General features: G+C 41.2%; 1 protein-coding gene and 1 long non-coding RNA gene across 3 annotated transcripts in view; one reads left to right on the top strand and one right to left on the bottom strand.

Moving 5' to 3' along the window:
- LOC142073660 (uncharacterized) overlaps positions 1-27,990 on the top strand; it is a 38,176-nt gene that overhangs the window by 1,781 nt on the left and 8,405 nt on the right. Inside the window, exons 2-3 of one of the 2 annotated variants that reach the window (XR_012670445.1) lie at positions 9,703-9,843; positions 22,360-22,504. This is a non-coding gene — a long non-coding RNA (uncharacterized LOC142073660). Of the gene's footprint in view, positions 1-9,702; positions 9,844-22,359; positions 23,180-27,990 lie in introns of those variants that run through there. The other variant, XR_012670444.1, reaches the window with a different exon arrangement.
- Positions 84-27,739, bottom strand: LIMA1 (LIM domain and actin binding 1). The gene is made up of 11 exons (XM_075133671.1): positions 27,644-27,739; positions 23,804-23,939; positions 21,139-21,184; positions 18,632-19,090; positions 13,106-13,214; positions 11,528-11,688; positions 9,036-9,143; positions 6,678-6,735; positions 5,832-5,947; positions 2,720-2,853; positions 84-2,300 (listed from the first exon to the last, which is right to left on the bottom strand). Exons 2-11 carry the CDS (start codon positions 23,920-23,922, stop codon positions 1,298-1,300), a joined length of 2,313 nt encoding a protein of 770 aa, XP_074989772.1. The 5' UTR covers positions 23,923-23,939; positions 27,644-27,739; the 3' UTR covers positions 84-1,297.

Here is a 27,990-nt window from a genome sequence, read left to right as displayed (position 1 = left end):
CTTCCAGTAAGAACACCTGTATTTCACCCATCTTTTTAAAATGCCGCCTCTTTGTGAAACAAGTACGAATCCAGTCTTCAGACTTAAATTTTAATGTAAATGACCGAACTTTATTGAAGATTTTGTAGTTAGCAGGACTGTTAAGAAAGCAGAATATTTTACACCTCAAGTATAGTTAAGAGCTAATTCTCATGAGAATACAGTACAAATAAAAGCTAATATAAAAGGGCATCCTCCTTCCACCGTTCAAGATTTCATTATTTGTAAAATAAATGAAGTCAAGTTTAAAAATGTACTAAGCTTCAATGCTAGCAATCAGAAAGTTTCACTGTTCAGATGGTTTTATTCCAGAGATTTTTGCAATGCAGCGTAATTTCACAGCCATAATGAAAAGATGTATGGCAGCTTGATACAAGTAGGATTTCAAAGTTGTCAAAAGGCCTTAAAAATATTATCTGCACTGTAAAATGAATGATGATGAACTCCAAGTAAAAAACAAACCAAAACAAAAAAAACCACTTCAAATGCATATGAAATGCAAAAGTAGTGCCCTGCAGGCTACTGCAAAAGTGTTGACTTGTCCTCAAAGAGATCTGTCAGTCAGCATAGCTTCTGGATAAGCACTAAAATACACATGTTCCAGCTACGGGCACGCCATTCCAGTTGCACAGAGAAAAATAAAGTAGGGAGTCTTCAATTGATCATAGGCAGTTTTGAGAAAGAAAATCACGTTGCACTCAGTTTAAGATGCTTTAGTTGTTGGATACTAAGCACAAACATAAATGTTTTTATTATTAAAAAAAATCCCAGTTGTGCCCTTGACATGTATTAAAGTGCATTAAGTCACCATTTTTAAAGCAGGCCAGAAAGTCCCTTTGAAATTGGTCCCTAAGCACTGCAGTAGCATTTGTAGTGGTAAAAGTAGTGTATTACAGAAAGCCTGTTTCACACCACCATTGCGAATACAGTGAAATTCCGTAAATTGTTAGTGAAATATGTATTGAAGCTCAAAAGGATAAGACAGTAGGAGTACAGAACAGCTCTGTTCTCGTGCCGTGGACAGAGATTACCTGTTGAAGCTATCCCACAGCCAGATACTTGTTTCCATGCACCTAAATATACTCTTTGCAGGCTTCCAGAGTATTTTTCTAGTTGAGATAATTTGTACATAGAATTCCCTTAATGTCGATGTGCAGTATAGCATCGCTTTCATGGAGGACAGCTGTTTGTTAAAGCTAAAAACACCGATTTAAAAAGGCCCAGCACCTTGCAGCAAGTTTTCTAGTAAAAGGCCCATTTATTCTTCATCATCTTCTTCATAGTAACGATTCCTTTTGATCTGTTCTTCCACAGAGAGATCTTCCATATCTTCACCCTCCCAGAAACCAACATCTTGGGATTTGCGATTCTGGTTAGGAGATGATTCCTTAGCAGTCACGACATTGGCTAAGCTGGAATGCTTAGGAGAATTTTGTTCCAGGAATTCTTCATTTGGAATTTCCTGCTCTTCCATAGCGTGTTCTTCCTCATCTGTCTCTGCATTCACCTGGCCATTTTCTACAAAGTTATGCTCTACTGTCTTGATAGCAGACAATTCCCGTTCTTCCTCTATGTTTTTCTCTTCAGCACTCTGGATGTTCCTATTCTCAACCTTCTTTTCCTTTTGCTTTTTGTCTACCACAACCTCTCTCTCCAGTTCCTCACTTCTTTTCAACGTGTCTCTCCCTGCCTTAGAAGGAGAAGATGAATTCTCTGTTTTATGGCCTTTAACAGATATTGTTCTAAATGAGGCTGCTACTGTAAAGGGACGACTTCTTTCCTTCAGTGAGGAAGATCTTCTTAACTTTTTGAGATCCAGATCCACATCCTCCAGCACATCTGGCTTGGAAATCTCTTCTTCCGGGGGCCATTTGGGTTTGAATACTTTGATGCCCTCATCTAAGGCACTTCCTTGGATACTTTGGTCAGATGGAGGTGGCCAGGCAATCCTGAGCTTTTTTGTTTCTGCTGGTCTCTCTTCTCTTTCAGGTAAAGCTGAAGCTTTTGCTTCCATACTTGCTGCCAGAACTCCTACTTTTGCAATTGGGGCATCCTCCACTCCTGGGCTTTGCGGACTTTCTGTTGCATTTACACCATGGACAGTTTTCTCCAGGGATTCTTCACATTCAGTTTTGCCTGCCCATAATTCCTTATGCTGTTTGTGTCCAAAGCCTTCATCATAATTGCCTTTAGATTTGAAGAGCTGATTGAAGTGAGGCTTGCAGTAAATGTTCCCACGCAGAGATGCATATGTCCCAAGACTGTTCAGGAAAATACAAAGTCAAATGTTAGCATTCTGTGTCTCAGCCACCGAGACGTTTGTATATTTTAGTTATGTTACTGAAGAGATTCAATTTCAGTCTTCCAACATGTTTAGAAAAGACAAGCTTACAGCTTTCATGAGTTTGTATGGTCCTCTTTTCAAATGTCAGGAGTTCTTTACAAAGTTGGACATTGTATTTTTCCCCACATAAAATTACATTAAGAGTTTAAAAATAGACTGCATCAAGTGCAAAAGCCACTGGCAGAACTAGGACTGTATTACCACTCCTACGCTCCTCTCCAATTCGCTGGATTATGGTTGCCTTCAGCTCAGCTAAGCCTGAACAGCATCTTGCTCAGCTGCTGAAGAGGAAAGCTACACTTCCTAGAGGGCAGCCAAATGGAGCAGTGTGTTTACCTGAGTTTACTGTTGCAATAGGAACAGCGGAAACAGCTGATGTGAAACACCTGCTGGTTGGCAAAGAGCCTTTCCATCGGGTACACAGTCTTCTGACACCCAACGCAGGTTTCCTTCATTGGCAACTGAAATTTCTACGGGAAGAAGAGAAAGCTTGTTAACTGGAAAATGAATCAACTGCTAGGGGACTTGGCTTGGGTTCATGCATGGCTTCCAGAGTTCTCAGAAAAATTGCAGCGATTCACTTTCTGCAACTCAATGCTAATTATGGTAGAGTGGGTTCTGGTGGGCAACGAGTGAGGAAGAGGCTATGGCAGGCCCACAGGATTGCTGTGGCTTGACAGTGAGCCAAGATTTTGCCCCAGTGAATTCCACAGCTGAAGCATCACAAGTTGAGCAATGGTTGAGAAGGAATACAAATACTAGAACTCAGTTTTAACTTTGACTGAGCCAGTTCCCAAAAAGCTGTCTAATCTATTTCTGCAACCTCAATTTTTCTTGATAGGAAAATGATGAAGAAACATTCAGGTAGATTACAGTCAGTATGAGACTTATCAAAATAAAAAAAATAGTGCAGAAAAAGAGCTGAAATAAAATAAAAGGTAGAGGGTGGGAGGGGAAAGGAGTGGAACAGGCTGCTCAGCAGTTTGAAATAATCCACTTTTGTTAAATGCTCTCCTCTCTTAAAGAGGAGGAAATAGTCTCAGCACAGATGCAGGCAGCAGGAAACACTTCTGACTTCATTTGTAAGCAATTCCAGTTCCATCGCAAAGAAACTATACTCAGGTTTCAAGACCTCAAACTTGCTCAAGACTTAAAGTGAGCAGGGCTTTGAGGTTAAACAGTGAAAATTGTTTATGTGCTCACTAAGAGAATTTCCTGAGAGTTTAGTGCAAGGGTAAATTTAAACACTAAGGAGTCAAGTGTCGCTGCTGTGCTGTATGGGAACGATTCCAGATTTTGTTTTCTGACAGCATCAAGGAAGCAAGTACATTGTCCATGAAAAAAGGTCACTTGATGCCATTCAATTCTTGGAATCTACTAAGCTTGACCAATAGAGAAGACACTTTAAAGGAAAAATTAAATAACTTACAGTTGAAAAATGGGCAGTCTCAGGCTGCATGTTGATTACAACTACTTTAGCAGCAGGGTAGAAGAGTACCTAGGCTCCATACCATGGGTCTGCATAGACACATTCATATAGTAGCTTTTCTTTGACAAAGAATTACCTGCTACATACTTACTAAAAAGTTTTAAGGAAAAATATGATGACTAAAGAAAAAACAGGAAGGTCACAGGAAGACATAATTACAGCAATTTATTTATAACAGACTAGAAACAATGGCTAGGCAATGAAACTTAACAATACGTGAGGGACAGATTGCTGAAGACAGAGCCAGCAGAAGTCAGTTTGTCACAACCATAAAGTTTGCTGCCAATTTAATTCCAGTTTAACAGGTATTTCAATTTTGTTAAGGCATTGCTTGAAGTTATAGTAGATTAAAGTTCTAATTATGACGACAGCTTGGCCAACAGAAGTTCAGAGTTCCTTTTGGAAAAAAATCCACAATTTCTAGATGCTACCAAAACTGCATATGAATTCTGACTTTTGAGTCACTAAATTAAATCTCAAAAAATGAGAGTTTACCAATACAAACAAAAATCTACTCATCCATGCTTGCCACAGGGAGCAAGGCAGCAACAATTTGCTTGCCCATCAAAAAGTAACTCTCCCTGAAAGCTTAGTTTTGCAAGATGACATTACGGTGCTGGCATGTGCTTCTGCAATGCACATCCCCATCTAAGAAGAGGAACTTACTTGTATAACAATGAGCCCTATGTCTGATGGAGAGGCGTTTTGGGGTGTGAAGAAAAAGAAATTCCTTTCCAGGTATACTACAGATAGGAGCTACAGGAGGAAGGTGAGGCCCAATAAATATAAAAAAACTTGAGAGAAAGCTGAGAGTTGAGCTCACATTAGGAGGGAAGCAGAAGGCAGGAGTAGAGGTTAGGAACCAAGAACAGGAAACAGAAGCTGGAAGAGACAAATAGGAACCTTACATGAATAAACAGCATCTGGGTTTCTATCTCGGCAGTGCATCATCTCAAGCAGTAACAAGGTAGAGATCTAAAATGGTTCTATTAATATAAAGAGATAGCACAGAGGACCAAGACACACAGGTTGTATGTATCTTGTATGCTGTAACAGACTGAGATTACAAAAACGTTATAGGCAGCTCTAATTTCGCATACTGGCATTTATACTCCAGAACACTAGGAAGCCACATCTCACTGGTCTTCGTGAGGTCAGTGCTGTTCCTCTCAAAGATGGGGAAAACAACAAAAGCACAGTTGTTTCCTCAGGAGTGAGCCAGGAAGTCTGTGGCAGCCAGGGAACAGGCATCCTAGCTCCAGACAGCACACGTGACAAGAAAGTACAGTGTGATCAAAATGTTCAGCACTGCCGTTTGTGTGTCTAATAAGATTAGCAAATACATTCCTATCCAAGAAGTTCTCCATCTGCTTTATGCCTTATAGCTCCCGCTAAAGAAAATGTAACATTAAGGACTTGCTATTCAGAATGCCAAACTCAGTCTTTGTGGGGTCAGTCACTGCAGTGCCCTTAATAGGAAGCTGCTACCAATTGCAGTTACCTTGGGAACAGCTGGAAGAGGAGAGTGGAAAGCCAAGTCCCAGTCTACTAAGGGCTCTGGAGAGCAGTATCAGGACCTCAGTGCCAGTCTCTAGGAGCACTGACTTTACAAGAGGCATAGACAATCCCTGATACGACCCCCTGCTCAAACCTCTTTTCCCCACACTGGAGAGAAACTGCCTGTGTCACCAGGGCACGCTGTTTTAACAGTGGCAGGGCAACTCCCAGCAAGCAACTCAGACTTAAGCTTTGAAGAAAAACTGACAGTTTTCAGATGCTTTTCCATTCTGAATTAAAGTTCCCTCATGAACAGAGTCTAATGAAGACAGATCAGATATTGATTAGTTACTGCGAGACCCTTTATGACCACATTGGTTGCATTAAGGCTTTTCAATATTAAATAGAGAAGTTAGTTGGCTTTAACCATCGCCAATGCTTGAGAATAAATAGCTGCTTTACCTTCACTGCTTTTGGCAGAGATGCATCTGTCTGGCCAGCTGGTTTAGAACCAAAGTTTTGCTGCTTTGTGCTGACAGGTTTCTGAACTTCTGTCTCGCTCTCCAAGTTTTGTCCAACTAAGGGAGCACAGGAGGAAGAAAAGTTAATTGCAATGATTTTAAAACCATGGAAAGCTTATGCTCGGAAGACTGAACAGCAATCTACCAGCTAAGGGCTAACACATTTTTTCTTGAACATCTGCTGTTAAACCGTTAGATCTAGATACTTAAACATGATCATTCTACTTTTCTGATTTACCAGGAAAGTTAATTTGATATGTAAAGGAAACTAATATATGAGGATCCAACATCTAACTTCCAGGAACTGTTCTTCATTTCTGCAAGTGCTTACATGGGGGCTTGAATTTAGGCATAAAGCTAAGGCACCATGAGAACGTGCTTAAGTACTTTACTGAATAGGAACTTGTCTATCTCTGGACAACACCAAAGACACTTGGTAATTGTCCTGCATTAATAAGTACTTCAGCCCATTGACTGATGTAGTAGTTGCCAGAGCTCTAAGTCCAAATGGTGAGGAAGCTACACTTAAATATGTTCAATCAGAGCAAACAAGAGTTACAGATGTCTTAGAATTACAATTGCAAATGAACTGCTAAACCTGAGAGAAATTCTTATAAAGTTTGAGTTAGGCACAGGACAGATTTTTAGTACAAGTCAGGTTTTTATTGGGTCAAATTCATCATTTGACAGGACCGATCTTAAGCATCCTACACACAACAGGGCAGAGTTAGTGCTTTTCCTCAGCCACGTGCTTTACTCTTGTTGAGGCAGGAGAACCAGTGCTTACCATTGCCGTCCTCTAGAAGACCAGAGTGGAAAGACAAGCTGTTCTCACCTACAGAAACCTGCAAGAGAATATGAGACCATGAGCACCTTTGACCTTCTGAAGTCTGAATAATCATGGCCTGAGTAACACAACAGGCAGTTTGACACTGTAAGCACTTAAACAGGAAGACACTGGCCACAGTGACGTGCACATGAAGCTACTTTTTGTTTTGTAAGGCACAAGGCAGAGTCCAGCTGACTGCCAAGAATGTTAGTCCTTGCTACAAGGTAGACATCCTCATAATTTTACAGCTCTTGCAATATTCAGATTATCTGCCATAGTGTTCACACACACAAACACCATATTTTTGTTTTCCCAAACACCTGCAGCTTGTACACCTTCATCTATTAGTCTTCAGAAATCCTTGTTGATTTCATTGATTTACCTCCCAGGTTTTCTTACTCAGAAATCCCTTGACACCAAGCAGTACACAGTTACTGGAAATCTCATGGCTCCCTCCAACATTTGACAAATATATGACATTTAAACATTCAAAGACAGTGCTTTGGGGGAAAAAAAAATAAAAAGAACAGCTGAATTTTAAAAAAGCTTTTGTAGAACTAGAAGTCTGCTGTTCCCAGGTTGGGACAAACATGCCTGGACCTATCCTGTTCATCCTCCTTCAGAAACAGATTCATATTTTTAAAAAAACAACTTTTCAGAAGAGTTGGATATAAACCAGTTTCAGATACTAAACATGTTACAGATAAAGCTCTTGATGTAAATTTCTTTATTAAACTTGGCACTATTGCTATTAAATCAAATAGTTGTAAATAGCTACACTGAGAAACTGAAGTACTGTTACAAGATTAACTGCAAATCATCACTAATTCACTTTAATGATTGGAAGGTCCATTGCAAGCAAGTGAAGTTTGCAAATTAATGAGGTAATGAAGAAGCAAGTTACATATATTAACATACTCTGGTCTACTGTAATAAAATAACTGCAACACTAGTATACTAGGAAGTGCATCAGCATGTTCTGTGGCTGTTAGAGTCACACATGTCTGGCTACTAAATCTTTCACAGATTCAGTGTAAAAAATGACATAGAAGGTTAGCAAGTTTCTTTTGTTTCCTTTTTGCCAGAGGATTCCCATTTCTGACATTTACTACTAGTAGTTTTAATTAGGCTTATTTTCAAAGTTCATCATGTCATTACAAAAGGACAATCCTGGCTCTCAAACAATGTTCTATTCAGGTTATTTACTGCACCTTGACACCTCAACAAGTAACTTCACAATTACAGCTGAACACAAGAAATTTTATTCAAATCCTCCATTCAACAGCAGGGAAGTATTCTGATTTAACAAGTGTTCTTTTAATTAACTCACCTTTTAGCAAAAAGCAGCCTCGACCAGTTAAACATGAAGCTGCTCAGCTGTCAGTGAGGAACAGCTGAAAGCAACAATTTGGCCCCTTGCCCAAGGAAGGCTGGAAAGCTCTAAAAGCCCTCCTGGCATTAGGCTGCCACGTGTTCAGAATGGCTGGAATACACAGTACCCCAATTATTATTCAGCTACTTTTATCCCGTCTGCTGTCCCCAGTTTAGTATACAAATGCTTAAGCATGCTTTATTATCTCTAATTCACAGAGTAATTTAGTCTCAGTTTACAGCTGAAGCTCAAAACCAGGAACAAACCCAAACTGGCATTCTCAGTTATCTTAATCAAAATTTAGCCACTAAATGCAGAAGAAACAGCGACAAACTCCTTTTACTTGCGTCACACAAAGCTTCTCATGTTTTTTTTTCCTGGTGTGGTTTCTTTTTTGTTTTATTAAAAAAACAAACAAACAAACAAAAACCCCACAAATACCTAGCTGTGAATCATCTTTTTACAGTTAGGGAACATGACACAAAAAAGTTTAGATGGCTTCATCATAGTCATCAAAAATTAATGGCAGAGTAAAAAAAACACAGAACAAAAAACCCCACAAAACCATCAAAGGTTTCAGCCCCAGTCAGCTACTGAAGCTATCAGAAAATACAGTAAGTGTGATATTGAAGAATTCTGCCACACTACAGGCATGCCATTACTGAGAAGACAGGGCAACTCTCCAAGAAAACTAAGTTTTTCTCTAGATATTCTCCACAACTGCTTACAAGTCTTCTACAGAGACTTGCTAGCTTATAATTCAGACACAGTTTAAAAAAATAATTTAAAAAAAAAATCAGGAATTCTGCAGCATGTAAGTAATCTGTATCAGCTGCTCATATTCAATTTCTAGATGGCATGTGGAACAAGTATATCAGCTGTGCTTCTACAACTAGTTCCACTTAAAGTGAAGTCCTTGATCTTCACCAGCATGAGCATCTTACCTTCTCCCCATCCTGATAGGAAATGGAGTCCTCAAGACTTGGTGGCATATTCTCCTTCTGCTCAGATTTGTAATTCTTGAGTTCACTTTCACTGGCTTGAATCTCATTCTATAGAATAAAGCACTTGAAAGTTGACAGGTTCTTTTCCCCTAGGAAAGTACTTGCTTTCTATTTTTCTTAAAATCTTCTTTAAACTGTTTTCCTAGTATATACAGTGATAATTAAAGGAGGGAGCATAAAAAGCTATACAAACTTGGTAAGTGATACATTCCAATGAAACAAGATGGGGTTTTACTAAACTCTGGGAGGTAATGCCAGCATTTTTCTAAACAACCCCTTTTCTCTACTTCCAGATTCCTGTTTAAAATCAATTCTCATTTCCCCTGCTAAATCCACATCTTCCTCTTCCAGAAATGTTAACTTTTCATTTGAAATTAGAAGTATTTTATTACAAGTGCTATCTAAAGCACTGTGTAACTGAAAAATACAATTAGACATAAAAGCAAATCCTACCCTTCCTTCAACACTAGTCAAAAAACCTAATTCTGTTATTTACCAAGATTTTTGTTCTTGACAATCTGACTTGTTTAAGATTTTCACAAAAGAATCTTTCAGACTTAAAAAAAATAAAATCCAGTGAAACCTCGTGTTTCTTTCATTGCCACAGGATACAAGATAATTGGAGAAAGACTCGTGCCTTTCACAAGGCATCTTCTCTGTAATGTGACAGAGAAACAGCCAAATGCCAGCACCAGCATCTTACCGGATTTTGTAAACAAGTCTGCACAAAACCAACCACGTCTAACAGGTATGCAATTGAATGTTAGAATTTTAATGTATAGAGCTCTAAATATGCTGTCCATCATCTCTCCCTCCCCTTCCTGAATCACTTGCAATGCACAGAAATGATTGCTTCTCACCCTTACTCTAACCAACTGTGAAAGTGTCTATCAGTTTTAATCCAGGCCTAATTACACCACAATGTCCTCAAAATAGTTGTTCCCAGAACAGATTATGGCTTTCCTTTGTAGCACAGATGTGACACATTTTAAGAGAAGGGAAGTACAAATACCACACTACCATATCAAAAGAGCCCTAGTTGCTTTGTCAGCAGGGAAGGAGAATATCCAAGAGTTATGGCTGCTATTGGAACACAGAAGTACTGCAAACATTGGCCTCAGAAACCGTTATTTGCTCCATCTTATGTGCTGCCCTTGTCGATGTGCCAGGCCAAAATCGAAAGAGATTCTGCCAAATGGGACATCCTAAGAGCATCACGTTGGACTGACACTCAGACTGATAGCATTGGGGATTTGCAAACAAGAGCCTCAAGAGACATCTATGGTAAATCTCTTGCCATTAGGACATAATTTAGTGGATCAGCTACCACTCTGAGCCACAACTGGAAAAGGCAATCTAGCAAACTGAATCCAGGCGAGAAACAGAATGCAGAAATCAGCAATTAACAGTTAATCAGATTTGTTGCACTGGCTGCAATTACTTTCCATTCATGCAGTGAAGTTTACTCGACTTTCCTCCCAAGGGTTGGAGAATTAGACCCACACTGCATATGAAATTCAGAAATCATTTCAGCTGGGAAGAGACTTTTGCCTCTCTACAAAGATACCCAGGAAGCATGCACTCTTCCAAAGCTTACAACCATCATTTTTGCCTTTTATTTCCAGTGCAAGTTTCCTAACTTAAAAAGGCCTATCCTCTTAAAATTTATTACTCCGGTTAATAAAAGTCATACTTAAGCAATAAAAGTTCCCATCATTAAGCAAAAGTATCAGACAGTGCCAGCAAATGTACTTAAGCACTTTTTAACAAAAGCTTAGATTCTTGCAATCTCTTCAGCTGCAATACTTTGCCATGATTCATTAATTGCTCATTTCCTGATCAAATATCTGCAAAATTGGCATGGGTTCATTCACTGCAAGAGTCTAATTGGATTCAGATAATGGGTGAGGAGACTTGAAGGGAGGTGAAAAACAAAAGGGAGGAAAACTGACTGGAGATTCCAAAGCTGCAGGCCAAGAAATCCAGGTTCTATGCATCGTATGACATTGAAAGTCGCTCCATCTTACTGTGCCTCAGTTTCCCCTAGCTTATAGCTAGTGAACAATACAGAATTGAGTTTGGTTTGTTTTTTTTTTTTTAAGAAAAAACAACAACAGCAGCAAACATGTAGAGAGCTACAGACATGCAGAAAGAAAAATGAATTTCAGCTATGTTTCAGAAGGACCTCAGTCAGGGTGCCAGCAATTAATTCCTTGGAAAAATTTCAAGATTATTCCAGGAAGATGCAAATATTTATTTCTTCCTGCAGTATGTAGAGGCAACTCTTCATTAGAAATTACTCCTATGGGCACAAAGTTATTTTCAAAAGAAGATGGCATTATCTTCAAAAAGCCTGGTTTCCATAAGATCATCCTTCCAGTCTCAGGTTGGGACAAAAATTCACTTCTACGCAAGCCAGAGGACAGACTTACCATGGTAATGAGGCCTGTGGAACTGCCCTGCTTGGACACAGCTGCCTGATACTTTGCCAGCCTATCCTTTATTGAAGTCTCTGTTAAGCGAGGCATCTCCAGGCTTTTCTTGGTCTCTGCCTTATCTGGACTGAGTGCTGGACTAGTATCTACAAGATGCCCTGCAAAAAGAACTACATGAATAAAGGGTAACTTTCAGGAACACCAGTAGACCCATCTACAGAAAGAATTACAAATCCCATCCCTTCACCACTCCCAAGACCACAGAAATTCCAGATCTGAAGAACACAGAAATGTCTCAGTTAAAGGTTTATGCTCCAAGTCTCATAATTAATCCAGCTAGTTTCAGAAGTATTCACCAGATGCAGCGTCCAGCCAGTGGTCTTAGAAGTAATGAGAGCACACAGTTTTAACACTGAAGATTGTTTTGCTGTTATTGTCAGATGAAAGCAGCTGCTACAGTGGCTAAATGGAAATATACATCATTCCTGTAGTGGAATAGTTGTCAAAGTCTTTTGGGGAAAACATGGGAAGCAAGGAGGGAAGTCTCACCTGCCACTTCCACCTTCTCCGTGAAAATAATTTATCGCATGACATGTTACAGATGAGGATCTTGAGAACAAACATGTTATGAAATAATTCAGTTTAATCTCGCAGGATCATTTGAAGCATCTGTTTTTATCTCAAGAGGAAAGAAACATTTGGGAGCTTAAGTCTCTGCATAGGTGACTCGCAGAACTATGCCCCATTACTTGCCATCCATCTTTCATTTTTGCTGTCAGATGTTAGCCAAATAGGTTTAAAAAGCCAGGTCCTGTGACTGCTCTGCTATCTACCTTCCCTGTATAATGGTCAGGTCTTCAGTAATAGCTTAATTGTTCAATAAAGAATGGTAAAAAAATGACCTTTCACTAGCTAGTGGCCTTGAATGACTACAAATTTGTATGAATCATTAAGGTCCCTCTTGGGGACAATAAACAAATGTGAGTAGTTCTTGCCATTCTCTCCAGTATTGCTTAAATAAGGACACAATGTGCATCACTACATAGTGAGATATAACGTTAGCCATAGGCTGAAAACACAGAAGATTGTAAATGCTTTGTTATACAAGAGTCTCCAAACATAGGAAAAATACGTAACTTTGCTCAAGTCATAAGGCTAGCTGTAGTTACCCGTGTCTGGACAAGGTAGAAGGGATGAGAATTAAAGCAAGAAGGAAGAAGGCATATTGTCTTGTCTGTTCACTACTTTCTAAATTAGTTCGACTATTAAAAGTAGTTCTAGGATTGTCCTAGGATTAAGACCCAGGGAAAAAATGGGTTCCATTCCTTAACTTGCTAGTTATCTCCTGTTCCGTGGTTTCCCGTGCTTAAGAATATAATGGTTTAAAATTCACAGCAAGACTTAATTCATTAAATGCAATGCTCACATGGACTTTACAGATGTAAGATGACTGCACTTCCTTCCATTTCTAAAAGGCAAAAGTTATCTCCATTGTATTGTATAAAGTAGTTTTTTAAAAACTAAAAAAAAAACCCACACAAAAAACAAAAAACACAAACCATGATGTTTACTGACCTGATGTACTATGACTCTTCTCTCCTTGGCCAACATCAAAGTCCTCCGAAGAGAGGCTGTTTTCAGAAATCCTCCTACCGACTGCTGTCTTCCTCTGGTCTCTAGGGACCTGTTAGAGACAAGACCCACCTATCAGCTGCCTGGACAAACAGAGAATGTTGCGTATAATCCTTTAAGATGCACAGGTGTCACTAGCAAATCTGCTTTACTGGAATAAACAAGTCTAGCAGGTGACATCTTATTTAACCAATATAAAGTTTGATCACAGAATACCTGACCCTCTGTCACCTGGAAAACAGTTTCTTGAAGAGGTCAGTAGATGCCCTTTGACTAGTTATCTTTGCTGAAAAGTCAGAGAACCATAGAGATCAGATTTTTAGGCATTTACTGCTGCAAATACAAAACTTCAGTCTAGATTTTTGCATTTCATACGACTTCTTTTGAAGCTAATGTTCAAGGTCATTTTATGAAGATTTAAAATCAGAAGAAGGATGAAAGGAGTGAGCTATCAAAAACTTGCATTGATTTTCAACAACAGAAAGAAGAATAAATATATTGTAATAAAAGTTATCTAAAGTTACTTGTTTTGATTTGGATAGCTCATGCATTTGGTACCAAATAATTCCCTAATTAGGTCTGATAAGGCTGAAGCTTAAGCAGGAGAGTGCTAGAGATAAATATTCTCAGATATCCAGGATAATCACTATCGGCAATGCGGTGCTGGACAGGGTGTTTTGTAGCACTACCACACAGAAGCTCTGGCTGGCTCAATCAGATTTGATACTCATTTGTTGAGACCAACTCCCCAAAATCTAATGCTCAATAAAAGAAATTGTGAAAAGAAATTTCAGCAGCTTTGATAAATGCTCATGAAGTGCAGAGTTTAATTTGACTTCATCAAGATAGGATGTTTTCACAGCTGAAAGTCAACCTATAAAATACTAGAAGGTGACGGATCTTTGTACCCTCCCTAGGAAGAGTTAAATCACAGAGCCAGTTGGAAATTAAGATTGAGGCTAATGTAGGGTAAAAGGCAGGTTTGGCAAGATGCTCCAACCACACATTCCCCCTCACCCACCCCCCAGCTTCCAACAGGTTTCTTATTTGCTGGTCACCAAACTGAAGGAAATTCCAAAGTTTTATTTTAACAGAACTGCACTGTAAGATAATCACTGTGAAAAATCAGGCTGCTTTGGCATACAAAACAGCAACTTTACCAGGAAAGGAAAATGCAGCTGGAAAACCTCTTTTTCCATTAGCATGGGAAATATTTTCTATTTCTGTGGTTTAAGACTTTGGTAACTTTTCTTACTGGAAAAGAGCTTAGCTATGACAAGTCTTTTCCTTCCATTGAGTGTGTTGATAGGTTCAGTTTGGGAGTGTCTGCACACTTGTAAGGACTTGCAGATTCCTCATTTTGTGCAAACTATCCTTAGATGATTCTTATTCAGCCTATGTCCACTTTAATGTCACCTTCAGCCCACAAGTGTGAAGTTCTTACAACTCAGAATTTGTCGTTCAACGGGTCTAGCTTTTGACTAGTATATAGAGAAGATCACTGTAGGCAGAATACACTTGAAGACAAGATTCTTTGAGGACGCAGAGGGAAAACATGTTTATTAGCCCACCTGCAACCCCTGACTATTTTATCCCTGCCCTGGGTTTGGTTTTTTTTTTTAATTTCATTTTTTTGTTTGCTTGTTTTTGTTTCATAATATGGCACCACATACATTTTCTTGTACACAGCAGGAGTGACAAAGCTACAAATGAAAAAACAAGTTTGCAGTATAGACACATGGGAAGTTTAACTGGCAGCAGAGTGCATAAGGAAGTTTTCACTACTAGGGAACAAAGGTCTTAGTTCAAGTAGTTTAGACCCAGCATCTGGGATTCCAACCTCACTGAAAGAAACCACCAGCACTTTTCAGGAGAAAAAAACAGTTAGAAATCAAGATTGGAAACTTGTTCGGGTTGCCTCTTCTCATTCTCCTTTGTTTCAGAATCTTATTTCAATTTATTTTCACTGTAGTCTTTCTCCAGTAACATCATGCTGAACTGCCCTCATGTTGAAAAGACAAAGAATTCTCAATTATCACTGAAATTAATTATTAAACAAATTAAACCTCTAAATAAGAGTTGGCAAGGGGCCAGTGTGTTGTCAAACAATTATGACAAGTGGTCAGTCAGCTACCACCAACAGGAATTCTGGATCAGGGTCCAGCACCTCATCTAGACGCATCACAAAATCAAGGTTTTCTTCCAAACAACCAAAAACCTCCATATTTTTACCAGCAGCGGAGGATTCAATATTCATCAGAAACCGACTCTTCTGCTTGACTCAGTAGGACCTTCATGAAGGCTGGTGAGTTCTGAATTAAGAGCAAAGAGCTTTCCCCCCGCCTTGTACCACCTTGCTGTGGAATCCACTGCAGCAGGAAAAGTTCAATTATCAGAGGCAGCCATCTCGTGACCAGCTAAACCAGACTGAGTTAATGAGCACTCCAACTGTCAATTGAATCACCTCCACAGTCCTGCCAGCTCCTCTCCTCCTGTCCTCTTTGCCACCGCAGACATCTACAGGTACTACAATTTCACCTGAAGAACTTTTCTGTAGATAAGTTGTATAACACAATTAGCCTAGGTCTTGAGAGTAAAAATCCAAAACACCAAAATACAAAAGCTTTAGTTAGAGTCTAGAGATATTTCTGTACATGTCCTAGTACTAAAACCTATGGATATAAAGTCAATGTTGTGCAGATTTTATATCAACAGTGTTATATTGTGAGGGAAAAAAAGCAGAGTAATAGGGAAAAAAAAAAGTTTAACAAAGAGAAGATGAGGGACTTTCCCCATTACAATCAATAGACCGACCAACCACAAGTAATGAGGGTGATTATGGCTCATGTAAGGCAACACCTTTCGCATGAAGGAATCCCTGAGTCCCAGCCTTATGCCTATGCCACTCGGTTCCCTTTACAGCCCTGGCTGGGCCACAATTCCCATGCCACAGCTTCTGCTACTTGCAAAATAAGATAAAATATTCCTCGTGTCTGGAAAGCCTCAAGGTTCTAAGACAAAAGAGGTGAGTGCAGACGTACCACAACCAGAGTTAACAGCATTTTGCCTGGGGCACAAAGAGTTGTTGGGCAAAAGACCAAATAAAAGTTACACCTATTTCATTATATTCTAACTGTGTCAAATGTGACCCTGCACATAAGGTTAGCTACACAAGACAGTAAGTTTTGGCCTTAAAGGAAAAACACAAACCAACTTGGAGACAACTTTTTAAGCAGTATTGCAGATCTGCTTGCTCTTTCTTTTCTTCTGATCTTACTTGTGTGTGCTTTTGCTATCACTTACAGGAAGAATTCTTCAAAATTGATAAAAGACCTGATGCTCAGTCTTTGCTTAGTGCTGAACCAATCTAGACTGACATGCCTATCTCTAATGTAGCTAGAGCATTTTTTTCCATGAAGATGCAATAAAAAAGATCCGCTTTGTATCTGAATTGCAGAAGACAGAGCAAGATATGAATGAATGAATGAATAAACAAGGAGGTTTTGCTTATAACCCTGAAAATGAGAATTGGTTTGTTTAGAGTGGGTGATTGAGTCAGGAGATCCAGGCTTTAATCTGGATTCTTGCCAGAGACTTGCCCAGCAACCAGGCAAGTCGTTCTATCTTTACTGCCATGAAGTTACAGCCATGTTGCTACTTAGCTTATACAGATGTTTTGTCAGCAAAGTACTGACAGCACTTACACCTTATACCAAGGAAAATTGCCATCTCTCACCTGAAGCCTTGCTTGCACTTAAACCAGGGGTTTATCAACGGACTGAGTTCGGGAAAAGCATAAATGGAAGAGGCAATTGCAGAGCTTGCAGTTAGCCAAACTTACACCGTTGCTGTAGTTGCTTCTTACCTTAGTGAAAAAGGTCTGTGTCCCCATAGCACCTAACTATCTTCATTGTACGTGACTGCATGACATCATCCTCCAGTCCTCAGATAAATTCCCAGAACCAGAAATCTTACAATAGTGCTTTCTAATTACAGAGACACCCCCTCCTCCCCCAAACACTTAAACTTTAGAGCTCTTCGTGCCTTTTCCCTTCTAAAATTAAAAAGTAACCAGATGAACTTGAAATAGGAACATAATCTGAACCTAACCTGAATAGTTTCATACCTACTGTATGGTATTTACTGTGTTCAGTCGTTTTTCAACAATATTTGAATTACTAAGCTTGACAGAAATATCAGTTCCAGATTCAGTCAGCTCCGAAACAATTTATTCCCCAGGCTAAGATAAAGTTACTTGAAGCCCATCTGCAAAATGGTACTTTCCCGTGGAATCCTGGCTGATTAATCCTACAGCAAGAGTTCAGAGAAGTGCTATCGGGAGATCACCCTCCACAGCCCGCCCTTTCAATGGACGTGATAGTATGGGCAGCACTTACATAATGACAAAGACTACAAAAGTCTAAGTTGTGAAATTACTATATACAGACCAAAACTCACTTTAACACAGAGGTGCTCCTCCGAAGCCCTTAATTGTTACATATTTAAACAACTTTTGTACAAAATTTGTTTGTTTTACTCAATACTGCAAGAAAACCACCCGCAGTTAAACAAAGCCAGAAGTATAGGAAACTATGAGAAAACTGGAAAATCCACCAGCATCAAGGCCTCAGGACTATGTTGCAAGTCACTAGCATATGCAACTCATTTTCTAGTTAAGCAATTCTCCCCGGGGACACACAGTCTGCAGTCCACATGCAGGATCAGATTTCATGAGCGGTTGTAGGAAAATGCAAGCCCTGTGCATTTGCAAGTCAAAACTAGTGAAGGCAGGAGCTTGTCTGGCTATCTCTGCTTATTTTTCCCCGTGAGGATTTTTTTTTCGATAAGAAACATTTGTTAAGATACAAAGATGAGAGAACAGCAAGGAAAAGATGGGAGTATTTCGCAGGACGTATCTCTCTCTCTATATATATGTGCATATGTGTGACTCACATACTGATATGTATATAAAAAACCCTCTTAACTCTGGCAGTACTTCCATCTCAACTGCAACCGCCCAAGACTGTTGAGCTCACTTCAAACAGTTACTTTTTCTTTTATATATATAAAAATATAAACAGATCTTTTTCTTTTTTTACACAATTCAAGTTTGCATAACTCATCATAATCTAAAGACAAGATATAAACAATCCCAACTTGCTTTAAAAAAAAAATCTTAATAAATTCCATACTTATTTTTGTCTCTTAAATTGTACCCCTTTCACAAGCAAATTCGTTTTACATCTCCAATAAGCAATCACAAATAGCCACAAATCTAAGCAATCTGCACATATTTGTATAGCTCAAGTAAGTTACTAACACCAGCTACGTTATGTTTCAACTAAAACAATTAATACAATTATTTGCAGAGTCAATAGTTCAGAGCCACTCCCTCCAGGGACTTTTCCTGATGCCCAAGAGGCAGCAGAGTTTTAGTTTCTCTTAAGATTTGAAGGGACAGATCCTTACCTTAGTCTGAGTCGCTTCACCCTTTTCAAACATCATCTTGAGCTTGTTCAGCGGAACGCTGTATTTCTCGATCTTCCCCGAAGAGTCCGTGTTTTCACTGGCTTCAGGCTTTTCCACTTCTCTGGAGTCTCTCAGACAGTTTTCCATTTTACCGCTCTCTGGTGGGTGGCTTTTAAACTTTCTGCTGTCACCACCAGGACACTGCAGCTGGCCAGGGGTGCTGGAAGGGGCCTGGGCGTCAGATGTAGCACCGTCCCCCGGGGTTTGCTCCGCGTCTGGGGAAGAAGCAGGGCTGCTCCCGATTCTGAGCCCGGGGCTGGCGACCTTGTGCCTAACCTCAGCACAGCTGCTTTGTAGCGTTTGCTTCTGAGACTCCGTTCCCAGCACTGGATTCTCCCACTTCTTCTTTAGTACACTCAGATTCCCCCTTTTAAAATGAGGGGGAAGATTTTCTGTGTTCTACAAAGAACAAGAAGTTAATTCCAGTTATATGCCTGATGAAGCATTAAAGCACTTCCTTTCTATGAGAAAGGAAGCTAGAGGCTCAGTACTGATCTCAGCTCTCTGCTTTTTCAGACAGCTGTGAATAGTTACAACTGTGCCACATGGAGAAAGCATCCAGGATAGGAAAGGAAGGAGGGGGGAGAAGAGAAAAGTCAGGAGCTAAAGCAGGAAGTGAGCAAACAGGATGGCCTTATAAGGAAAAAGGGAGTCAAGCTCTAATGAGTTAAATGACACACAAAAGGCTTGAATCCACACATGAAGGAAGGGGGACCAAAATCCACACAACGAGGGTCTCTAGCCCTAGAACAAGCAAACAATAGCAAAGCAGCCATATGAGAGGTGGGTGCTGTGCCAAATGTTGCAATGTCTTCCAGCTGGTTCAGAAGACAACAATTAGTAGGCCTTCCAAAAAGCTACAAATTAGCTTTCAGAAACCACTATTTTTTTGGAGTTATGTATTTCTACTATCAGTTAACAGTAGCACTTTAGTTACAAGAGATCCGGCTTCAGTATTTTATACCATGCCGTGTAAGGCTCAAGCTAAGCACTGACAACATGTATCTTTTTGCTCCCATTTATAAATACCAGATCATTTGCTGGAATTTTTCTTCTATTTCACTCAACACATTGAAAGCTTTCAGCAGGAAACATGCACACAAATCACAAGCGCTGCCTTACCACTGTGAGTTAGATGGTAATACATGGAGCAGTAGTACCCCTCATATTCAAGTGCTTTTCAGAGTAGGTTTGCTTACAAGTAGTTACCTCTCCCCAGAGTAACAGACCAGCCCATGTTTGATTCATTCAAATCTAATACCTGCCACCGTTGCATTTTTGCTGTCTCTCCCTTATGGAGACCACTATGTATCAAACTCATTGCAAGGGGAACAGGTCTGCAAGGCTTACAGGAATTAAACAGGATTAGCAGCTATATTAGGATTTAAGTCTCTCACCCTATTACTCTTCTGGTCACATTTTGAACACTGCTTTGCAAATTAACTTGAATCCACCTAGACTTCAAAAACGATCAGCTTGCTTGCTGCCTGTGTTTAAAAGAAAGTACTAAAGTTGTAATGTAACAGAAGTACTGAAAATTGCGCAGCAGGTTTCCACAGGAACACCTCTGGACATGACGCCTATGGAGTCCCAGTATACTTCATAAACACAAGTCATTCTTGCTTGGGACTTGCCTGTTCCCCGATCACACAAGCAATGAAGAAAATTTAAAACTGGAGAGTAATGTTTAAAATGCTTATTTTATCACACCTATATCCCGAACAGAAAAAGAATGACTCCCCAAGCATTACAGAGATCAAGGCAGCATGGTCTAACAAAGACCTACCTATATATCCTGAAAATATTGCCGGTCTTTTTAAACAAAAATTAAACTGAGGATCTGCTTATACAAAGACCTGCAATCTTAGTGCCTGGTATTTCAGCCAGGGTCCCCTGACCCCAGAACAGTAAGTGCGATGTAGTTTACAGGAGGGAATGCGAGGCTGTAACAGAGCCAAAAAGGATGGCTCTCCCTCATCAGGGGCATTTTGAACCCCGTAAGCCACTTCAGAGAAGATCACCCTTAATGGATTCTACAGCTATCAAAGATATACATGGTAGATTTCAGAGAGGCTGGTAGCTTCTTTTAAGCAGGCTTTTAAATTTAGTTATGAAAGGAAGAGGTACCACACAACTGCCTACAGCTAAGAACAAAGAGGTGGATATTCATGTGTTGTGGTTAACTCGTTTTGCCTTTTGCTTAGAAGCGAATTGGTGATTCAACATATAGCTTTGGGCAAGGCACTTGATCTTCTTTCCTTTCATTCACACTGGGAAAGGGTAGGGGGAATGAGTCAAAAGCAAACACTATGTCTAAGCCAAGTTTTCTGTAGGACACATGGCAGCAATTCTGATATTCCAAAAATCAACTGTCACAGAAACATTGCATGTAGGCGATCCGTTCTGATTGCAGGCTGTTGCTTATTGCCTAGGAAACAAATACTTACGCTTCTTTTTTTCTCAGCAGTGGCTTCTTCAGCCGCTTTCTGATACCTTTGAAAAAGAGAAAAGAGAGAAAAAAAAAACACAAACAGTTTTTAACCAGAATACTGAATGCTGTTGAAGACAGCTGAGATTTTTTTCCCCCACCAAAGATTCTGTGCACTTCCCAGACGTATCAAATAAAACCAGAGGCTGGAAAAATAGTAGCAAATAATGCCAGAACAATGCAAAGTGATAGACACATTTTAAGTCGTTCAGTTTACAATAATAGCATACATTAATATTTTTCGTTACCTAAGCACGCTGATTCTCAAATATAGACCGTTTACCTTGGAATAGCTGTATTGTTTCCGCCACCCAGCTGTCTGCTGTGCCCCCTTGCAGGAATAACTTAGCTATTTATACAGCAGCTGCTGAACCGTAACAAATTGGAGCTTGGCATACGCAGAAAACCTACATAAGTGCCAGTTTATTTTACTATGCTGGGTTGTAAACGGCACCAATTCAGCAGTTGCTTCATGAGCAGCTGAACCATCCCAGCAGTGGAAACAGTAATCACAGCCCTCTGAAGATAAGCCACCCTGGATCATGAATCAAAGTCCTTTAAGAAGCTATAGAAAACTCCCGGCAATCTGCACACCACTCCACTGGGCATAAGTACATCCACAGCTCGGAGCACACAGACTGCGCTGATTACTATACCGCGCAAGGTGATTGCGCTTTGCTTTTGAAATGCACAAATTAGTCAGATGTGACAAATTTTTAAGTAGAGCTCTGCTTTTCAAAGGGAAGAAACATCACCCAACATCTGCTTGGGCAAATGATGTTTCTGTCTGTCTTAGCTGTGGAATTCTACTTTTGATACAACCGTGAATATGTTACAGGCAGTAAATGAGATCATAATAGTCATCAGTTTTACGTAATTGCTGGTATCAAACCAATAACTAATGTATATCACGGGCTCAGTTCCTTCTAAGAAAAAAACCTCTTACGTGCAGATACCTGCTCTATTACTCATTTTTTCTTTACAACAATCTTCTTTTTTTTCCTGCTGTAAATGGTATGCTTCTATGTAGATTTCTCCTCTTGTTACACTAGCAAGTAGACAAATTGTACCCTTACTTATTTATGGTCTACAAGCTGAATTTACTGTACAGACTGAAAGCTGCTAAAGGAGTGTAGCTGGCCCTCTTTAATCAATTAACCCATGTCTCTGTACTATAAAGGTTCCAAAATTTGAACGAGACATGCTGTGAAAGTAAGTTTATAGAGGAAGAAAGATCAATACTGGAAGAAGCGACCAGGGATGAAAGTCAAGTACCACGCTGGAAAACAAACAAGGATTGAAGAGTCCCAGACAGCACTCGCTCTGTAAGTTAGCCCACCACAGCACACTGTTTAAGTCTCTGCTGTTGCAATTTGCATTGTCTGACCTGACAAAACTGAAAATCTAAAAACTATATGGAATGAAAAAAATGTTTCCACATAGAAATATTTAGGGGACAGCAGTTTAGAAAAATTATGCTCCTCACTGTGAGTGTCGATGTTGGCAAAACCAGTAAGTAGGACTGTTTTTCCAAGGAACTGACACTGCTTATGTAGAGGGACCCTACTTGATTAAGGAATAGCAGTTTGGATTACTTCCAGTAAGCCCTTTTCAAAGGATTATCAACATTTAGCGAGATGACCAGGTTTTGTAATCAAGTGTCAATGGGTGAATAAACTACCTTAACAAGAGCGCTCAAAGCAAGCAGTTTCTCCCTTGGGCAGAATACTTAGAGAGTAACTTAAAAAGCTATGTTTCTGTGAAGTCCGGATTGCAATTATCCTTCCCCTACAGACTCCTGCACTTAAGATGTAAATACTCCAAAACCTTGCCACACTATTAATGCAATAGCCTAGGAGACTTGGTTGCCCAAATCCCATTGAAAATCCAAGCTGTAGGCTATATATTTCCTTAAGGAAATAAAAGCTTTTCCAGAAAACATGTACAGGCTACCACCACTCAGCTTTCTCAGTGTATAAAACATTACTTTATGATTTGACTGTAACCAATCATCCATCTCTCAGAGAAAAGGGAAGGGTAATATTCCTTTTCTACACAAGTTTTGTGAGACATCTGGAAGGGGACATCTGTGAAGAACATAGCTACTGTGAAATTCTCTGACGGAACTCTTACTAGAGGGTTACATCTATCACCCACAGTTGACAGAACTACCGTTTCTAACTGGTCTCCAATTAACTGATAAAGCATTACTGCTACTTTTTATAGTACCAGGCAAGAAATGCCATGTTAGCAGAGAAACCTGTGTAGTTCATGCTTAAGCAGCTAAAGACCATTTCTGATGAAGTAAAACCCTAATGGCAATAGCTGACTACATTCCAATACTCTGCCCTCAAAAACAGATTGCAATTTGTAGTTTGACAGAAAACGTTCTACTTTATTTTCTGACAGCAGAAAAAGATATAATAATTCTGATTGCTGAAACAATATAATGTCAGCAACTAGAAAAACTTTTGCCCAGCTCATATTAAACCAGAAACTTAAATGCCTACAGAGCTATATTATTTTTAGGAAGCAAAACAACTGTCAGTGAAGCAGTCATTGTTCAAGGTACCAGCTGTCAACCTACAAACACAGCTTGCGTTCAGCAGCCTCACGGCACTTACTTGGAGAACCTCTCCAGAAGAGCTGATGACTTATTCTTGTTGACTAGAGAAAGCTCTTTCGCAGTGATTTTCAAAGACTGTGAAGTCCATTGTCTTCTATTAAATGGGGAAGGCTCCATCTTATCACCACAAATACCTGCTCAGGAAGAAGGTACAGTGTCAGTCAATATGAATTATGTGAGCAGAAAAGTAGTTTCACAAAGCGATTCAATACTAAGTCACCATTCAGGTACTCCCAGCATATGAGTGCCTTTAAGTCCTCATCTTTCAGTATCTTGTCCATCAACTGATTTTAAAAAAAGGCATCAGATTAAAATTATAAATTCCTCTGCAGATGCCATTGAGATGGTGCTCCTGATAAAAACACTAGCCACAATAAAGGGGTAAGAGATAAGCCATAAGCCAGAACAGCAGTAAGAAGCAAGCTGTGATTGAAGAGGATGCTAATGTAAAGCTCTGTATTTCCTATACCCACACGGGCTCCAGGAAGCCCTAATATGCCCTCTCTTATTCTGGTTTCTAAACCAAATGCGCTGGCATTTATGTAAGAAGGCTTGAGTTATGAAACCTAAGAGGATGTAATTCCTATGCAAACATTTTTCATTCACTCTTGTGGCGTTCATTCTTAACGCAGCAGCCGTTTCCTCTGTGAGCTGAAACAAGTCTTCTCTTCATGGAGGCAGCTGTAAACCTCATGTTGCAATAGCTATCAGTTACTTAAAGGAATAGTTTTAACTATCCTGTCCTGCTGTAAACGGGAGGAGATTTTGTAGAGCTTTTCACCACAGAAGCCAACAAGACTGTATCAGGGTTTTTTTTTTACATACTTAATTTTCTTTTGTGGAGGAGGAAAGGAGGGGAGATTAATTTAAAGAGTTCTCTGATAAGACAAAAGCTTGTAGGGCAACGCCTTTCCTTTTTTCCTCTTTTCTTTTATCCCTGGTCTCATGTCACACAATGCCTGTAGCAAGTGCACTAACTGATCCTACAACGCTAACATCAGGCAGGCTGATCTCTTTCTCATATTTTCCATCAATTTCTTTAACTGATTTTCACCATTAGGTCACAGAACTCTAGACGTCTGAGTACAGGTCTACTTGACCATTAGTTACACTGTAAATGGAGGCACCTTAAGACAACTTGATATAAACAGTCAATCAAATGTAGGAAAGACCACGTTTCTGAAATCCTCATAAGCATATAATGCAACTGCTTAAAAATAACAAAGACTCAGGATTCTGCAATGCCTCAGTCCAAAAGAATTGAGTCTCACTGATTTTGCGAGTCTCAGCAATTTCCAGTGCTGAAAGGGGAGCTCTGGGTCTGTGAAGTGCCCAGTTGGTGCTGGAACCAGAGGAACCTCTCTAGTGCTGCACCCTGCTGCTGCGTGGAGATAAAACAGGCAGCAGATGAACACGTTGCTGTCTTGGTGGATATAGTCGGGAAGAATGGGACTTCCTCTAACATTCCTTGATTCACCTGATGTAATGGAGAGAATGACACACCATGCCAGTACGTGTTTTTTCAAGATAGTGATTTAGATGGTGCTTTTAGATGTACAGGTTGAACTATCGTGGCAAACAAGAAAAATTACACTATTTTTCTTGTGATGTTGAAACATGCTGAAACTACTTATCAACATTACATTTCCAGTTGCAGCTTCCTGCAGCTTCAGACTCGCATCTCCCACTTACGGCAGTCTCTGAAATACATCCATTGCCCCTTCCAACTAGCAAGAGAAACTCAGACTGCAGAGTTACTTTCTGAAATTCATGCTTTCTTGAAAACATTTTGCATCTCCAAGTTACCCTCTTCTGTTAACCTGCGAACTTTTGTCCAGACTGGACTAAGAGAAGGATGCTCTCCATTTGGCTGGCTTAAAAAGCCAGTCTTTGCCAACTGCACAAATGATCATCCACAAAGAAAAATGATCTTATTAGAATAAAAGAGTGCTCAGTTTTCTGCCTTTTTAAAAAGCATATTGCACATGCAAATAAATATGCGTTTTTGTGATTACAGGATGTAGTCCCTAGTGTTGATGCCCAGCAGCAAACATTTAGCATATAGATTTAATAAAGCCACAGAATACATGCGCAGATTATAGATAGAATTTACTCCTGAAAAATATAAGTCCACATTGAAAAAGAATTCTGAATCAGCCATGTAATGCTACAGTTTAAACTTTGTTTTATGATTAATCTTGAGCCAAAAGGAGATCACCTGAAGCTCCACTTTGCAGTTTAAATTGCCTTTCACAAAACAGGGTCAGTTTTGCCCAGGAAACAGTAGCAGGGCATTCATTAGAAGCCTCCCTTGGCAGAGATAACAGGTTGCTCATTGACACGCACCTTACACGGAAGGACAGTTTCAGTAAAATACTGAGAAAACAAAATCTAGTTTAATTGTGCAGAAAATAAGCCCGGTTTTGATGCCCAAGCATTCCATTGCAGCTTGTAGTGATCACTGTTTGTGGATGCATTTTCTCCCCTGTTGTGTTTTTGTTCAGTTTCCCTACCATTTTCTCCATTAAAGCCACAGGTACATTAAGACAATCAGGCCTGTTTTGGCAAAAATCTCTTTATAAAGGCAGCAGCTACTGCTAGGATGTTCAAATGGAAAGTTAAGAATTATATTTGGAATCTCAGTCCCTATAAAAGACATAAAACAGAACACTAAGATGCCCTGAAACTTGTGCTCACGCATTTTTAACGCCATTCCACATTCTTAGCACTTTCCCATACGTTTATAGTTTCACCGTGTTCAAGAGTCTCTGTACTTCTTTTGCTGCTCCTTCTGAATAATTTATTCCAAGTCATTTCAGGAAATAGTCCTTTATTGTACGTATTAAAATTTAAACGAGATCTTGAGCATTCTGCATATTGCAATAGAGGCAGGTTATGTTGAAGATAGCATGGAGTCCGGAGGAGACGGAGGAGGGGAGAGGGAATCTAGAGTTGTGCAAGATGCCAAGGAAGGGAAGGACTGTGATTTAGCCACTGTAATACACCAAATCTACCTCCAATAACTTGAACTAAGAGTTTAACAATAGAATAAAAATCCGTACCTCTGGAAAGGTGTTAATAGAAGAACAGGTGGTTATTACAGGTGGTTAAAGTGTCTGCGGAACGGGACCTCTGCTGAAACAACTCGCTAGTGAAGAGCGGCTCGGGCATGGGAGCAGGACACCAAACCGCCAACGGCAGGAAGGCGAGAGCAGCGGTGGGCGCGCGTCCCTCACCTCAGACCTCCGTAACCGCCCGCACGCCCCTCTGAAGCTACGAGCCCCTCGAACACCTTTTCCTGACACGACCTACGCCAGGTGCGGCAGGGCAGGGCTGGTCCCGCTGCACTGCCGCTGCCCTCACGCTTGAGCGGGGCGCGGCTCCCCCCCACCCCACAGGAGGCGTCGGGCTGAGCAGCAGAGCTCCCGAGGGCCCGGTGCACAACGCCGGCGGTGTGCCGCCGCCAGCCCGGCCCCTTCAGCCCCGGCCCCTGCGAGCCGACGGAGCCCCGGTGCCCCCGCAGGCGCTGCCGGCGCGGCCGGGCACCGGAGGGGAAGCCCGGAGGACGCGCTCGAGCCCGCCTCCGAGCCTGCCTCTGGGGCGGGTAACGGGCTCCAGCCACCGACACAGCCCCGCGCGGCTCGCACCCCCGCACCGGGCTGCCGCGGCCCAGCACCCGGCGGGAGCCCCCGGAGCGGGTCCCGCTCCGGGCAGCCCCGCGGCGGCCCCGGCCCCCCGCTGGCAGGGCCCCCACCGCCCCGGCCCCGCTGACAGGGCCGCTGGCGGGAGCGCGCCCCCCGCCGGCCCGGCGGTCCTGCCTCCCCCCCGCCCCACGCACCTGCGGCGGCCGGGAGGCAGGTCCCGCGCGCACACCTGTCGCGGCTGAGGCGGCGACTGCACCTCCGCGCCGGCGGCGGCGCCGGGCAGCCGCGCCGGCCCCGCCCCCGGCCCCGCCCCGCCGCCTCGGGGTACGCCCCCTCGCCGGGGGTCTTCCCCAGCGCATGCGCGCCGCCCCTCCGCCCGGCTCCACAGGGTCTTCCCTGCGCGCGTGCGCAGCGGGCGCTTCCCGCCTTTTGCCCGGCGGTGCTGAGGGTGGCGGGTGTGGGGGGCCGCTCGATGGCCTCCTCCGTTGTGGGAGAACGGGGGTTCTCCGCGTTTCCTGGCCCCCCTTCTGGGCTGCTGTCC

Source organism: Calonectris borealis, chromosome 30 (assembly GCF_964195595.1).
Source record: "Calonectris borealis chromosome 30, bCalBor7.hap1.2, whole genome shotgun sequence".
Classification (NCBI taxonomy): Eukaryota; Metazoa; Chordata; class Aves; order Procellariiformes; family Procellariidae; genus Calonectris; species Calonectris borealis.
The sequence above is the reverse complement of the archived record's forward strand: the minus strand, read 5'-3'. Positions and strand labels throughout refer to the sequence as shown.

What these genes read in the sequence shown, in the direction of transcription:
- LIMA1 (XM_075133671.1), bottom strand. Translation starts at nt 23,922, where the DNA reads ATGGAGCCTTCCCCATTTAATAGAAGACAATGGACTTCACAGTCTTTG. An exon ending in CTTCTGGAGAGGTTCTCCAA is followed by an intron (nt 21,185 to 23,803) that starts GTAAGTGCCGTG and finishes TCTTTTTCAAAG; the next exon opens with GTATCAGAAAGCGGCTGAAG. An exon ending in GTGAAGCGACTCAGACTAAG is followed by an intron (nt 13,215 to 18,631) that starts GTAAGGATCTGT and finishes TGTCTCTAACAG; the next exon opens with GTCCCTAGAGACCAGAGGAA.